Source organism: Vicugna pacos, chromosome 10, assembly GCF_048564905.1.
Source record: "Vicugna pacos chromosome 10, VicPac4, whole genome shotgun sequence".
Classification (NCBI taxonomy): domain Eukaryota; kingdom Metazoa; phylum Chordata; class Mammalia; order Artiodactyla; family Camelidae; genus Vicugna; species Vicugna pacos.
In genome coordinates this window covers 38,422,900-38,438,925 of record NC_132996.1, presented here as the reverse complement: position 1 = coordinate 38,438,925, position 16,026 = coordinate 38,422,900, and the positions used below count along the sequence as shown (strand labels likewise).

General features: G+C 32.8%; 1 protein-coding gene across 32 annotated transcripts in view; it reads left to right on the top strand.

The window, feature by feature from the left end:
* The window catches only part of SOX6 (SRY-box transcription factor 6), a 626,002-nt gene that overhangs the window by 372,697 nt on the left and 237,279 nt on the right, over window positions 1-16,026 (top strand). For all 32 annotated transcript variants that reach the window (XM_072969599.1, XM_072969571.1, XM_072969578.1 and 29 more), the window contains one exon: window positions 4,543-4,632. In XM_072969599.1, the coding sequence (XP_072825700.1) occupies window positions 4,543-4,632 (90 nt within the window). The remainder of the gene's footprint in view (window positions 1-4,542; window positions 4,633-16,026) is intronic.

Sequence of the window (16,026 nt, the reverse complement as noted above, 5' to 3'; positions counted from 1 at the left end):
GTCGTTAGGGAGTGTGCTTTGTGCGTTATAGTGACTTCAAAATAAAACTGGCACATTTTAGTGTCTAATTATTTTTAGTGAGCTTGGAGGGTTTTAATTAAAATTTAAGAGTGCTCTTCAAGCTCTCCAGGCTCCAATTTTATCCCACTGTATTGTGGAGCACTTGTCACTGTGGAAAAATGTACAGTAACTGTCATGTGGGACTCTGCTTCCTAATGAAAAATGGGGGATTGATGATCAGCAAGGATCTAAATATATATTGTCAAAATTAGTTGTAGGCCAAGGTCAAGGATACTTTTGATAAGTTGTAATTGTTTATTGGATACACAGAAAATTTACTGCTTTTGAAATTTGTGTTTCTTATGATAAAAATAAAAAGGGATTGCTTTAATATTCTCTTAAGAGTTCATAAAGTAGTAGGAAGTCTGTATATAGGAGAGCAGTCATTGTTTTTTTCCTCACTAAAGTATTTTAAAGATATTTTCTATGACATGATTCTAATGTTTTATCATTTCTAATTTGAAATATCACTTTGACAGAAAAGGAATAATGATGTGTTTATTCACAGGTTGTTTTAAAGTACGATAAAAAAGATTTTTTTCCATTATCCTTTTCTATTCCCTCATGATTTAATTTTAGTGATAATTTCTTTGTTTACTCTCTTTGACCCTTTATTTTGCACAGAATAGGAATTAATTCTGCTGCAGCTTTGTTTAACTAGGAATAATTTTAAATTGTTCCTAACATATCATCATATAGATTTGGAAATAGATATCCCACATTCTATCACTTCAAATTTCCTTTGTACTGTAAAATTATTAGAATGATAAAGCATTCCTGCTTACCCAGCCTGAAACCTAGGTATTTATGAAGCAGAAACATTTGTAATCCTTTATGCAGAATATTTATAAAAAATTAGTTTTGATTTATATCTTTTTTCCTTAGCAAAAGTTTATTGAAATAAAAAACCTTAATTTGCAAAGGAAAAGAAGAAACAAAAACTATACAACTGAGAATTAGTTTATAACATATCAAAACCTTTTTCATCCTTGATTGAAATATAAACAAGAACTGAATTTCAACTCTTGATTTTTGACAGATTTGCTTTTATTACATTATTTACAAAAATTAGACAAGATAAATATAAAAAAGTCCTGCATTTCAGTGAATATGTATTGGTATATGGACACTAATTCTTTAAAAGTAAGAGGAATTAATTTTGGCCTTTTCCACTTTTATACTGAAGTGTTATGGCTTACTTTTATTTTTAATATGTACATATTATGATAACACTTAATACTTTAATGTTGTGGTTCTTTATGTCAATTTCCAAAAGGTGTGTAGCTTCTCTCCTGTTTAGCTAAGACAAGTCAGTCAAAATACTAAAATTTGAGTAGTCAAACTCAGCTAGTAAAATAAACTGGACATTTTTCATTGTTTTGAGGACTATGGCACTACCATAACTATATTAGTTGTTTTCAAGTCAATTGTGTAAAACATATTTACTTGTGTAGAATAATCCAAGAATATCTGGGTGATGTTCAGTCCTTTTTTGCATTTGGAATCCTTCATGACCGCTGAGTTAAAGCTACTCTACGTGATCTTGCTCTTTCTGTGTATGTAATGCAAACTGGACTTCTTTAGTTTGACCTCTTTGATTTTAGCATTTGTGTGCGATCAGAGAGGGGCAAAGTCTGATCTGATGACTTGCCTTTGTAAAGCTAGTGTCCTATTAATGTAGTTGAAGTATGTGGTACGAGGAGGATTTTAATTTTTGCCCTTACCTAGATATTGTTTTGAGTGGGAAATTTGAAAATACTAATTTTATTTTTAACTTTATCCATTACATATTTCCTCATTTCAAATTAGAAACATCTCGGTGGCGGCAGTAGTGTCCTCTGCCTATGCAGTATTTAGTAACAATCTATGTCTTCTGGTCCTTTTTCCCCCCACCTTCCTTGTTTTACATCACAGAATGAAGTATGCTTAGTACTAATTGTGGAATGCATGCCCTTAGAGATCTGGCCGTCAGATAATTAGGTGAGAAACCTAAGTTTTTCAGGAGATCTACTCAGAGTTTTGAATCTTCCTGGAATCTCCTAGACTTGAGATGAAATGTTGATAGAGTTGTATGTAGTAACTTTTATTGGCCTGTAGATAAAGGCAATCAGTGATTATTATTAAATATTTTTGTGGGCTATAAATACACATGCAAAGACTGCTTTATTTTGTCCCCTCAGTTTCTTCTACTGAAATGCAGACTCATATAGCTAGATTAATACAGCATTATGGTGAGGATTAATTTTCTAATAAGAATGTGAAAATGTTTGAATTTATTAACTTATTAATGAGTAGCCTTTATGTAGAGCTGTGTCTACATGGTTTGATTTATGTTTGAAGTGTGTGTTCCTGTTATCCATATAGTTCTATTTTTCTCCCATGAAGTTTCAGTATTCTTTTCTTGGAACTCTGAAAGATTTCAAGTCTATTAATAGAAATGAGAGACATATTTTAGCTTGTTTACATTTAGTGTATATTTAATCCTAGTTTATGAACTTGCTCTGAATTTGTGATCATTACTAGTAAATTGGGCTTTTGTATTGACCATTATAATATATGCTCCCAACTCAAATTTTAACCAAACAATTATTCTTTAGCATTTATGTCAGTAATTATCAGTTTACTACAATGTCATCACTTATATTAAAGGGTAAATAAAACAACAACTGAGTAGGATAGGAAGTTGAAGACATTTTGTTGATTATTCTTAAACATGATCTAATGTTATATGCATCTTTCTCAGAACTTTAAACCAGATTTGAAAAAAAAAGTAATCTCTGATAGGCATGGCTTTGAAGATTCTTAACTCTCAAACCTAGTATTATTTTTTCTATGACTTTAGCATAAAAGCAAAATAATACAGAATGAAGTATATGCCTCATTTCTGAATGTAAGATAAAAGTACCATTTTGGAAATTAAATACAAACTGAACATGTGCATGTGCATGTAGAATCTACTGGAAGGTCACTCAGAATCCAATTTTTAATCACAGTGGTAGATCACTTGTTGACATCTAAGAAAATAAGAGTAAAGAATGGAAGGAAAGGACGAGGAAAGGGAAGAAGGGAAGAAGTAAGGGAAGGAGCAGAGAGCTTTCACTTAATAGAATCAAGCTGACTTCTATTTAGAAAGAACTTCAGCTTCTGTGATAGCGAGCTGGTATGGGTGTTCTTCATCAACCGTTTCCCGACACGCTGATCTGGATTCCATCCATGCCTTAATTGATTGATCATGTCACGGACAAATGTTAATTGTCTTCACCAATACTTTCTAACCATGCAGTGGTCTTCTCATCTCTTACCCAGGGCTCACTGTCTTTTTCTAAAGCTTATCTAGTTTCTAAAACCCTTTATATCCATCCTGACCTTACTGTCATCCTGAAAAATTCAAGGGGGATTTAGAAGTTAGAGAAGAAAATGAAAGGGAAAATGCTCAAGAGATAGGTACTGATATGGGAGAGAAAAGACATTTGGAATTGAAGTAACTATTTTAAATATAATTTAAAAAAGAAGTTATCAGAATTTTGACACTTGGAATGTTAAAGTTTAATGGGAGTATGTTTTGCACTGAGGATTTAGTATTTAAATCTGCATTCCCTTTTGGAAACATGGCCTGTTTGTTAAGATTTGAGGCTTAAAAGATACACGTAAATAGTTGTAAGCAGTAGCTCCAGTTGTAAATCCATCCAAACAGAGAGAAACAAATAACTCATTGATAAAAATTTGCTAATTATTAGAACATTCTAAAATGTAAACTTATGTAAACTTCATGGATCTTTATAGAAACAAGTGTAATCACTCCCTATAATCTAGTATGCTGTTTAGAAATGCAGCAGGTCAAATGGTGTTTAAATAAGGCATTTCTTGAAAAGATCATGCATCTCTTTTTATATAAAAGTTTTAGCTGTTTTCGTTACTGGGGGACAGAGAACATCTTGACTTTTATTTTCTTTGCATTTTCCTCTAAATAGGTACTTAACAAAAGCTGTCATATGTCTATTTCTTTTTTAAGGACCAAAGAGTTGCAGGTTGATTGGTCTTTTCTCCCTTGAATATTTATCATTCTTACTTGAATAGCACATGAATTTTGCTTTGACTTAAAAAAAATCAGCTGGATTAAAAGGAATAATATCTAAACTTAAACCTGTAGGAAAGAGTCCCTTGTTTTATGCTATCAGCCTAGGAAATGATAAATCCTGGCTGGATATTCATATAATTATAATGCCAAGATAAGGTTATTGAGCATTATCTTTTTTCCCCTGGGAATAGCTTAAATAATCTTCTGGCAAAAATTTTAGTTGTGGCATTTTATAATAGAGTAATATAATTGTCTGTATCCTAGGATTAAAACAACAACATATAACTTCAATCATTTTTGAATGAGAGAATTTCTCCATAAACTGGTCTTCTGGATTTGTAATATTTTAATGTTTATAAAATACATATGTAACATTTTTAATACTTACTTTTCTATTTTCATAGATTCCTCCTGCATGGAAAAACTACTTTCAAAAGATTGGAAGGAAAAAATGGAAAGATTAAATACCAGTGAACTTCTTGGAGAAATTAAAGGTACAATATACAAGATATCAAACATCAATGTAGAGATGTTATTTTGCACCACAACACCTTTGCTTATCTTCTGTACCCTAACATTAAATTCTTATCTCTAATATTTATTTTTGAGAGGGTAAATGTATAGTGTGACCCTGAATTTTTATTCTTTCATAAGGTTTATAGAATGAAAGTTTTGCCCTCTCTTTTTATTGGTCTATGAACATATAACTTATAGGATAAACCATTTCATTAATTTACTGAAGAAAAAGTATGAAAAAGAAAAAAAGTTATGTCAAAGATGAACAAATTAAGTTAAATATAAATTTAGTCCTTCCTTTTGAAATAGTAATCGCTTAATTTATGAATCGAAATTATTGATTTGAATTTCTTCTGATCAAAAAGGGTAAAGTGTAACACCTATAAGAAAGGAGTTTATAGAATGTGCTGTTTATGGTTTATGAGTGGATTCTGCATCCAGTTTATCTTGTTCTCCTGGCTCTGCCACTTAGATGAGTGATTTTGGGCAAGTCACTGAAGTTTTCTATGTTTCAAATTCCTTGTATCTAAAATAGGAATAATAAAAAGTACGTACCCTATAGGCTCCTTTAGAGAATTAGTATATGTAAAGCTTTTAAAACTGCCTGGCACTTAAGAAAGCGCTCATGAGGTTAACTTGTGGTCATTGTTATTAACATGCCCATAAAATCATAGCTTGATTAATCTCAGATTCTACAGGATTTAACATTTCATGATCTCTGACCCAGATGAGGATGAGCGTTTTTATTTTTAAAGATAAATGATTGATGTTATTATTTTGAAACATATTAAGAAGTGGGCAATCCCAATATATTACAGAAGTAAGTTACCCTATCAGTTAAGTGGTTATACTTTTGTCTAACTCTCTCTTCTTGATTCCTTCTGTATGACTAGCTTTTGGTATTGTGGATTGAATCCATTGTCATTAATTAATTTTATCAGTTGTTCTTTATAGACAGTCATCACTCTCACTTGAACTAATAATTTGGGAACTTAATTACGTTTTTTTTGGATTTATCAAATGACTTCAGGTGAATATTCCCAATAGTCATTTAAGATGAAAATTCGACAATAACTATCTGATGACAATTTTATTTTGAATTTATTACAGAAAATTACCTAGTGTTCAGGCATCTTATATTAACTCAAATGAAGGGAAAAGGAAGTCATCTCTTTTCCAAGGAATAATTAATAAGTCATTCTATTAACTAATATAGTATCAAAATCAAGTGAAAATTTGGATATTATTTTGAATTTCACTGCTTCTGTTTTGTACTCATAAAGGCCATTTGCTATTTTGGAAAAAAAAAACCTCAATTTATAACTGACGTGTAGAAAGAAAGTCATTAGTGACATATTCTTTATCCAGCTGCAATAACATGGTGTGTACTACTTTGCACGTCATTCTGTATTTCTTCCCTTTCCAAAGTTATTGGTTTTATAACAGTGAGAACAGAAATGGTTTACGCAAAGGCAAGCTTTTGCCAGCATGAATGATGGGGGTCTTGCTTTCTCTTAGTAATGTGGAAGCTAACATTGTGTTATGTTATGATTCAGCACTGAGTTTTTACGCTTTGGGTTATCTTTCCTCCTCTCACTCTCTTTATTTTTTATTCTAATTATGAATTTTAAATGCAAAAATTGTACTAGTTTTAGACAATCAAATTGCATAAATCTTGAAAGTGAAACACATGCAAAATTAGGCTTTTCAAATTCTTTAACATGTTTTTCTGAATTCTGTGTGTGATATGTGAACTTTCATTTGTGTGCTACCCTAAGTTTTATGAGCATAGAAGGTAAGATTCTTACTAAATTTTATTTTGATTTACTCTACATAATTGTCTCTCTTACATCCTAACATTTGGTCACCATAAACATTATACAGAAAATACACCAATAATATAATAAAAATGAAAAAAATTTAAAGTAGTATTTAAAGTTTGATTCAACCACTGCTGAAACTCAACATACATTTGTAGTATAGGTGAGATCAGGTCAGTAATTATTCTCTAAAATTAATTATAATTATTCTATAACTTTAGGGTGATCTAAATACTACCTTCAAGAAAATATACTATTGTGGGTTATCAGTTTTTAGTATATTTCAAGCATTGTGTATTTATATACCTCTCATTATTTTTCCCTCATTATAAAATGTATACATATTTATTTTAAAAGGCATATAAACACACAAAAAGGAAAATATAATTATCCTTTAATTCTACCTATATTATAGTGTATATCTTTTCCATTTTAATTTATGCATGTACATTAAAAAATTTTCTCTTTAAAATTAAAATCACCCTTTTATTATTCTTTTGTAATCTATTTTCCCATTTAATGATGTATTGTGAATTTCTCTGGTTAGGTCATCATCTAAAATATTTTTATTTGCAGAAAATATTGCATAAAGTGAGGTTCTCATAATTGACTCTTTTATTCAACACTTAAGTTGTTTTATTGTTTGTCTTTATAAAGAAAACTTTGAACAAGGTAACTTTTAAATACTTTTCATTATCAATTTTTGGTTATTTTATTAGAATATATTACTAAAAAGTGAAATTACTGGATCAAAGAGTATGTTCTTTTTAAAAGTCTTTCTATTCATATTGCCACATTGCCCTTCAGAAACGGTATAGAGTTTTGTGCTCTCACCAGCAACATCTGCAAGTATTCTCTTGCCCTCAGTAGCAAGTATTTGTTTAAACATTTTTCTTTAAACATTTCTTGCAAGTTCGTTAAGGGAATATAACATATTCTTGCTGGCTTAATTTGAATTTCTTTGATTGTTATTGAGAATGAAGATTTTTACATAAATGTGTTTTTATTAAATGTCTCTTCCTTTGTGAATTGTCTATATTATTTGTCTGTTTTTTCCTTTAAAGGATTTATCTGGTTCTTATGGTTTTGAGTCTTAATGTATATTTTAATGGTATTAACCTCTATCTGTCAAATCTGTTACATTTTGTCATTTTCTTATGTCTTTGTTGTCAAATCTTTCCTTCCCTTTTTTAATGCTTTTTTTTTTTTCCTGTTTGGGGTTTGTTTAGAAAGGCTTCCCCAACTCTGAGATTATATAATATTCTATTATATTTTTTCCAATTCTTTGACTATATTTTATACATTTAACTCTTTCATTCTTTTTGAATGTATTTTGATGTATTGTTTAAACCAGAGATATAACTTAATTTTTTTCTCAAGCAGTTAACCAAATATCTCTGTATCATTTATTAAGTAACCCTCTTATCCTTTCTGACTGGCATTAACATCTTTTATTACAAACTGATTGGATATTTGGAGCCATTTCTCAGTTTTTGGCTCTATTCCAGTTCTCTTTCTATCTAAACTTTATTAATGCTATGCTATATTAATCATTGTAGTTTTATAGTATCTTTGAAAAGTATTGCAAGACCTCATTCATAATTTTCTTCAAGGTGTTTGCATACGTATCCGAAGTTTATCTTAGACTTATGTGAGTTGTTAGTTAAAATTCCAGAGTGATTTTTTAGGAGATTATAAAACTATGGGGTAAACTGACATCTTTATAGTATTGAATCATTCAAAATAATTTGTTCGGTTCTTTTGTGTCCTTCAACAATGTTTTGTTTTAAAATACAGATTCTGTACATTTCCTTTGCTGTTTTCTCTGTGATATTTAATATTTTTACTTGCTCTTATGAAAAATATTCTTCATTCTACTTTCTTTTTTTTACATATTTAGGGATGTTAGTGAATTTTGCTGGTTCATTTTATAACTTCTCTTTTTATCAAACATATTAGCTCTACTCATATTTCAGCTAATGTTTTCTTGTCTTTTTTTTTGGCAGTTATTTGTTTCTTTTTTTTTTAACCCCTTGTTTTAACATACTGCCTAGAATGTCAAGAATAATATTAAGTAATACAGGTGCTAGCTGGTATTTTGTGTAGTTTTCAATTCATGGAATTGTTTTTAGTATTTCATCAGTAAGAATTACATTGACTAGTGATTTAAGATATTCTTTATTAACAAAAACCATTCTAGTTATAGTTTATTAGGAGTTTCTATGAGAAATTGCAGTTTAGTTTATAGCATATCTTATTGATTTTTGTTTTTCAAATTTACTGGTGAAATAAACCCTGATTAGTCATGGTGTAGTCTTGTTTTAAATGTACTGCATAATTTTATTTGCTTACATTACAGTTGTTATTCTTGCATCTGTAATCATAAATGAGATTAGTTTGTGTTTTTCTCTATTTGTACTATCTTTGTTAATTTTTAGTAACAGTTTGTAGAATTGAAAAGCTTTTTCTCATTTTCTATGAAGGAAGGCTATGTAAAAATACTGAATAGATAACATGGAAATTACTTATTTCTTGAAATTCTGAAAGAATATACCCAAAAACATCTAGGCCTAGGGTTTTCTTTGGAGATTTTTTTTTTTTAATTTTCTACTTCTCTTTAAGTCAATTTTGCCAGGAAAAAAATTTTTCTTGAAAATTGTATATTTCACTGAGATTTTCAAATATGTTAGTATTGTTTTAAAATATAATATCACTTATTTTACTTTTTCAATTTATTTGCTGTTATATATCTATTTAAATTTTGCATATTTGTGTTCTCTTCCTTTTATTCTTCAGTTTTACTTGCTAGTGGCTTTTCTATTATTCTCTCCTCCCTGACTCCCTGGTAAGGGTCCAGCTTTCAGGTTTATTTGTCAGTTCTGCTGCTTTTCAGTATGCCAACTACCTAAACTTGTTTTCACCTTCATTATCTCTCCCTTCTTTATTTTTCTTATACTTTTTCTTTTGCTTGTTTTCTGATACCTTCTAATTTTCTAAGTTGAATACTTTATTTTCAACATTTTATTAATTATAAAGGCACTTTTAGCCATAAATATGCTTGTAGAATTAGTTTTAAGCATCCCATAAACTTGAACTTTTAGAATTCTCATAGCCATTATTTTTTAAATAATTGATATTTATATTATTTTCTAACCAGTCTTATGTTTCTACATCATTCTTAACTTTACATTGTTTTGTGGATTCAAGAGTGTAATGAAGCTGGGAAGGGGAAGAAACAGCCTCTATGACTACCTTTGGGAAATTTTATGTGGTCAGTTAGGTGCTAGATGGAGAATGAAAATGTGGGCAGTAGAGTGGATAAGAACCATATTGAAAAATTAATCTTCAACCTAGTGACTTTAATTTTACTACATATTAAGAAGTAATACATTAGTAATCTACTTTTTAGATTTTACTTTAAAAAATACCAGTGCTTTCAAGTAAAAGTCTTATTATCTAAATGAAGTAAAGCAGTATTTCTCAAACCCTTCAGTAGGAGTTGCAATATTGCTAAAGTTTGAGAAACAATGAATCATAGATTTCCAGTGGGTCTGTATGTGAGTTTTGTCTGAGATTCTTTAAGAGAAAATCCTGTCCCTAAATCCCCATCATGTTTCCATAGGTAGCCTCTTTTACAGTAGCAGCATAATTTGAGAATAGAATACTATAAATGGTATACATTTAACAGCAATAATCTCAAAGCAGTGTACAAACCAGGTTAACATTATTACAAGTATTACTAAATAAATTTACTATTAAGAACTTAGATGAAATATGGCATAAAACGATTAGACCTTTGCCTTGGTCTGGTTACATCTGAAGTATTGTGTTCTAATTAGGTTACCATATATTAAGGAATCTGTTGAGAAATTAAAATTTATCAAAAGTGACGAGAATGGTGAAGAGTCTTGAACATTCATTATGAATAGTAATTAAAGATCTAGGGAAATTTGTCTTAATACATGTTAGCTGGTTGGAGTTTTGTTGAATAGAAGTGGGTAAGATTTTTGTGTTATTTTAGGGGGTTAAGGTAATAGGAAAATTGTTCTCAATATACAAAAGAACGATTAATAGCTACCTGATGTTGATGCAGTTGGACTGCATTAAGAGTGATTACCTCAAATATAGTAAGTGTTCAATAAATATTTATTAAATAAATAAATGAATGGATGAATGAATAAAATCAGTGGAAAATTTTAAACAGAGATGTAGAGAGGGACATTCCTACTCTTGTGGAATGTTATCTTCATGACCTCCTAAAATCCTTCAAACATGTACTAGGGTTTATTATATTTCCTAATTATGATACTAATCTTCAAAATATTATCTATTTCCTGTAATATTGTGAATACTTTTGTAAGATGCTTTATTGTTTATAAAAGAAAACCATGTACTGAAACACCTACATTATTTTATTTGATCCTTTTAACAACCCAGTGAGAAAATATTTTTATGTTGACTTTACATGCGAGTAAAATTAGATTGAGAAATTAAGTGGCTTGTTTGGGTCACTCAGAAAGTTGTGGTACTAGAATTTTAATCCTGGTCTCTGAAGCCTCTGTTTAATACAATACAGAGTATTTTTCAGATTCTTCAGAGTATTAGAATTCTGCACTGGGGACAAGAGGGAAATAGACTCTGGGCTGTTTCTCCCTCCCACAACATACAAACAACCAAAATAGTTTCATTTTTGCTCTTTTCTACATAAATAAGGCAGTATAGCAAAGCAGGAGTGGATGTATGTAATATAGTTTCTCCCTATAGGAGTATTTATCATTAAAAAAATTGAGGTGTAGTTGATTTAGTATACTATTTTAGTTTCAGATATACAACATAGTGATTCAGAATATTTATAGATTTATAAAATATTGGCTATATTCCCAGTGTATAATATATCCTTGACGCTTATTTATTTTATACTAGAAGTTTGTATCTCTTAATCCCCTATGCATATTTTGCCCCTCTCGCTTCCTCTTTCCACTGGTAACCACTGGTTTGCTCTCTGTATCTTTGAGTCTGTCTCTTTTTGTTATTCATTAGTTGGTTTTATTTTTTAGATTATGCATATAAGTGGTAAGATACAGTACTTGTTTTTCTCTGTCTAACTTAAATCACTAAGCATAATAACCTCCAGGTCCATCCATGTTGGTGCTAAATTTCATTCTTTTTTATGGCTGAGCAGTATTCCATTGGGTATGTATGTGTGTGTGTGTGTCTTTCAGCTTGCTGATTCATCCTCTGTATCATTTAGTCTCCTGTTGATTCCTTCTAGTGTATTTTTCATTTCAGTTATTGTATTCTTCATCTCTGTTTGGTTGTTTATATTTTCTAACTCTGTTCAAAATTTCTAACTTCTTGCTCTGTTCATCCATTCTTCTCCTGAGTTCTTTAATCATCCTTACGATCATTCCTTGAGCTCTTTCTAGGATATATTGTCTATCTCCACTTCACTTAGTTCTTCTTTGGGGTTTTATCATGTTCTTTCATTTGAAACATATTCTTCTGTTGCCTCATTTTGCCTTACTTGCTGTTTTTATTTCTATGCATCTGGTAGGTTGGGTGTGTTTTCTAACCTTGGAGAAGTGGCCTTTTACAGGAAACATCTTATGCATTCCAGCAGCGCACTCCCCTCTGATCACCAAAGGTTTATGTTCAATCCCTCTGTAGGCTGTGTGGGTCCTTCTGTTGTGGTGGGCTAACTACTTTGGATGGTCTTTTAGGCATGGCTGGCCCCCAGTCTGGTAATTGCCAGGCCTTGCCTTGTGTGGAGGCTGCCAGCCACTGGTTGGCGAGGCTGGGTCATGAGGTGGCTGACTGCAGAACCCCAGGTGGCCCTGAAGCTAGTGCTGGTTTACTGATAGCTGGAGTCAGGATCCTGGAGATCCTGTGGTTGGTGCCTACCCATGGTGGGTGAAGCCAGGTCCTGGTGCTGATGTTGGCCTACCATTTGGAAGAACTGGGTCCTGGCAAATGGCTACGAGGCCTAGGGGTCCCAGAGCTGGTATAGGACCATTGGTAGGTGGAGCTGGTTCCTGACACAGCTGGCTGAGGGGTCCAGGGTGTCCCAAAGCTTGTATTTGGCTGCTGGAGGGTGGGGCCAGGGTCCAGGGTCCCAGGGCTGGTGCTTGCCTGCTGGTGGGTAGGCTGGATCTTGATAAGTCAGGCTGTGGGGCTGTAGTTTTCCTGGGGCTGGTGTGCACCTCTAGTGAGTGAAGTTGCTCCTAGGTGTAGAGTGAGTTGTGAGTGGGGCCTGGGCCCAGAGGATTCTGGGGCTGATGCCTGCCCACTAGTGGGTGCAGCTGGGTCCTGGGCCCTCTGGTGTGCAAGGCTGTGTCTGGGGGCAACTGTGGACTCAGGAGGTCTTAAGGAACCTTGTCTGCTGGTTAGTGCTGTGCCCTTGCCCAGTTACCTGCTTGGCTTGAGTCTCAGTACTAGTGCTTAGAGGCTGGTAGATGGGGGCTGGGATAGGTACTGAGGCTAATAAGCTAGAGAGATGATTCCAAAATGGTGCTTGCCGGCATCAATGTCCATGTTGTGGAATGAGCTCCCCAAAATGGCTGCCACCAGTGTCTCTGTCCCCAGTGTGAGCTCCAGTTGTCTCTGGCTTCTCTGGGAGACTCTTCAAGGTCAGCATGTAAGTCTGACCTAGGCTCCTTTCAAATAATTGCTTTTGCCCTGGGTCTCAGAGCATGTGAAATTTTGTGTGTGCCATTTAAGAGTGAAATTTCTATTTCCCACAGCCCTCTGGGTCTGCTGAAAATGAGCCCCACTAGCTTTCAAAGTCAAATGTTCTAGGGGCTTTTCTTTTCAATGTAGTACTCCTGGGCTGGGGAGCCCACTCTAGGGCTCAGACCCCTCTCTTCTTGGGGAGAATCTCTGCAATTGTGATTATCCTCCCATTTGTGGGTCACTCCCCTAGGGTTATGTGTCTTGACTGTACCACAACTCCATCCTGCCTACCCGTCTCATTGTGGCTTCTTCTTTAAATCTCTAATTGTAGAAGAACTTTTCTGGTAGCTTCCAGGCTTTTTCATCAATAACTGTTCTGTAAGTAGTTGTAATTTTGGGGTGTCTGTAGGGGGAGGCGAGCTCAAGGTCTTTCTACTCAGCCATCTTTGACAGGGGAACCCTAAATAGTATTTATCTTAATCGAATGAGAGAGAGGGCTGAATAACATGGTAGATGGAGACAATGTGAGACAGAAGTACTGGTAAAGTCCACACTCTGTTTGTGTGTATGCTTGTTTGTTTGAGTTGTACCAAAGAAATGAAGATGCTAGGATAGTTATGGCAAGGAAACATTTCTAAATGCAATGATGACATACTAAATGTTGTCTAGAGCATTAGGATTCATCCTCTGTTTTCATGGATGGGTCTAGCCTTCTGTGGTTTATATAGGAGAATCTTAACCAGCCTCCCTTTTTTGCACACATGCCCCTCTGTGCTGTGGCTGGCATCTCCTCCTTGGTGTGAAGGCGCCTCCCTGGGCAGTGTGCCAGAGAAATAGTAATGTTGGTTGTTTGAGTTAGCACAAACTGTTTGTGCTCATGTTTGTCAAACACACAGATGATAAGAGAGAAAAAAAAATAATTATGTGATATGAACCAAATAAGGAAAATAGTGTTTTCCTTCCTTGGTCATTCATGATTAATTATTTCAATATTTACATATAGAGATTAAGGTAGATATGCTTGTAGGTATACTCTCCTGCAGCTTAGAAAAATGATAGTCACTTTCTGCTAGGGGAAAAAACTGATTAAACAAATGCCTTTAAATGGAAAGTTCTACAAACGATCCCTACTGTTTTTAAGGTTATGGTTGAAACACAATTACTTATTATGGTTATTCAACTAAAATGTCTGATAGGTTTGTTCTAGTGCCTAAATGTTACTACCATACTTTACAATTAAAAACTTTAAGCTTTACTCCCTGTTATTTCTTTAGGGTTTTTACTAAGAGAAGTAAAATTAGAAACTGTGTTACATCAAACAGTACAGGCATATTACAGTTGTGCTTGGTATGTGTACTGAATTAAAAATGTGAATTTATTATAATATTGCTACTATGTGCCACTAAGAGCCTGGTAGCCATTTTTAGTCAGACTGCAAACATAAATCTTTTGAGAAGAGCACAGGAACACAAAAGTCATGGTTTTTTTCAGTGCATGATAGATCTTTGAAGATCAAATAATGCAGGTTATTCCTGAAGTAACTTAATCAGTGCTGTTATCACCAAAGGGTCAGAATGGATGTAACAGCATTCCCATAAAATTAGTGTTTTGTGTCACAGGTTACTATCTTAAATGCCAATTCTCTCTCCTAGTTTATTCACTTTATAATAAGAGCCTAAACTACATCTAAGTGCTCTGACTGTCTTTTCCGTACATTGCCCTTTTTAGAGAATACACTGTTTTTTAAGAACAGTAACTCATAGTTACTGGTATTTTCTGTTGTAGGCAATCACAGAAGAACTATAGTGGTCTTCCAAAAGCTATGACTGTACACTTTATGTATTTATTTATAAATGAGCTTTTCATGAATTTCTATTTACAAATTAACAGCAATTTCTTCATCTAAGGGAACTTCAAACAAATCTGGAAGTGTTTAAGGTGAATCATCTGCCACTTTTCAACTCCAATAAAATCAGCAAAGTTCACATACCTAGTGATTTTTGCTGTCTCGTTAGGAAAAAGGATTGAAACAGTAATATATCAATGTTTTGATTTCATCTATTTTGAAAGCTTAGAATTGTTATTTTGAACACAAATGCTCTATTGCTCTAGAGACCAGCTTGTGAAAGAGATTTAGAGCATATATAATTTTCTCATTTATCTTATGAAATAATATAGTAGAGTATCACCGTTTTTGTATAAATCTATGTAATTATAGAACTTCAGAGTAATATCTAGAAACATAGAATCTCCAAAAATAGAGTTGAAGGAACTTTGCATATTATGTAATCCAACTTCTTATTTCCCATATAGGGACCCCAACATCCAGCAAAGGAAAGTCACTGCCCTAAAATCACATAGTAAATTACTCATGTGGAATCTTAGTTACCCCCAAATAGCATGTTTAGCCCATTTCACAGTCTTTTGGTCATCTTGTAATCAATAGTGAGTTATTATTGCAGAATTCTTGAACTTCTTTTACTAACAATAAATACACACCACAGCTAGTTTTACAAAAATATATGCATTATAACACAGCAACACTCATAGTTTTTAAAATTATACCACTTTGCATGAATGTAGACATTTCAAAGCTCTCCTTTGTCCTCTCTGTTATAAATATCTTTTACTTCTTTTGAAGTCTGTGTGATATATATACAAGCAATTAAAACCTCCCCCTACTTGGGGTTGGAGACACAAGGTATTCTTAATTAAAATTCAAACAGAAGCTACTGGCAAAAATTACTACTGTGTGATTAAGGTCTAAAGTATTATGATACATTAGAATCATTGTTAACTGTTGGGATTAAAGAAATCGATATGCTGGGGAAAGATCAGTTGGATCCAATTAGTGGAATCAATGTTTACTTAAAAGAAAATACT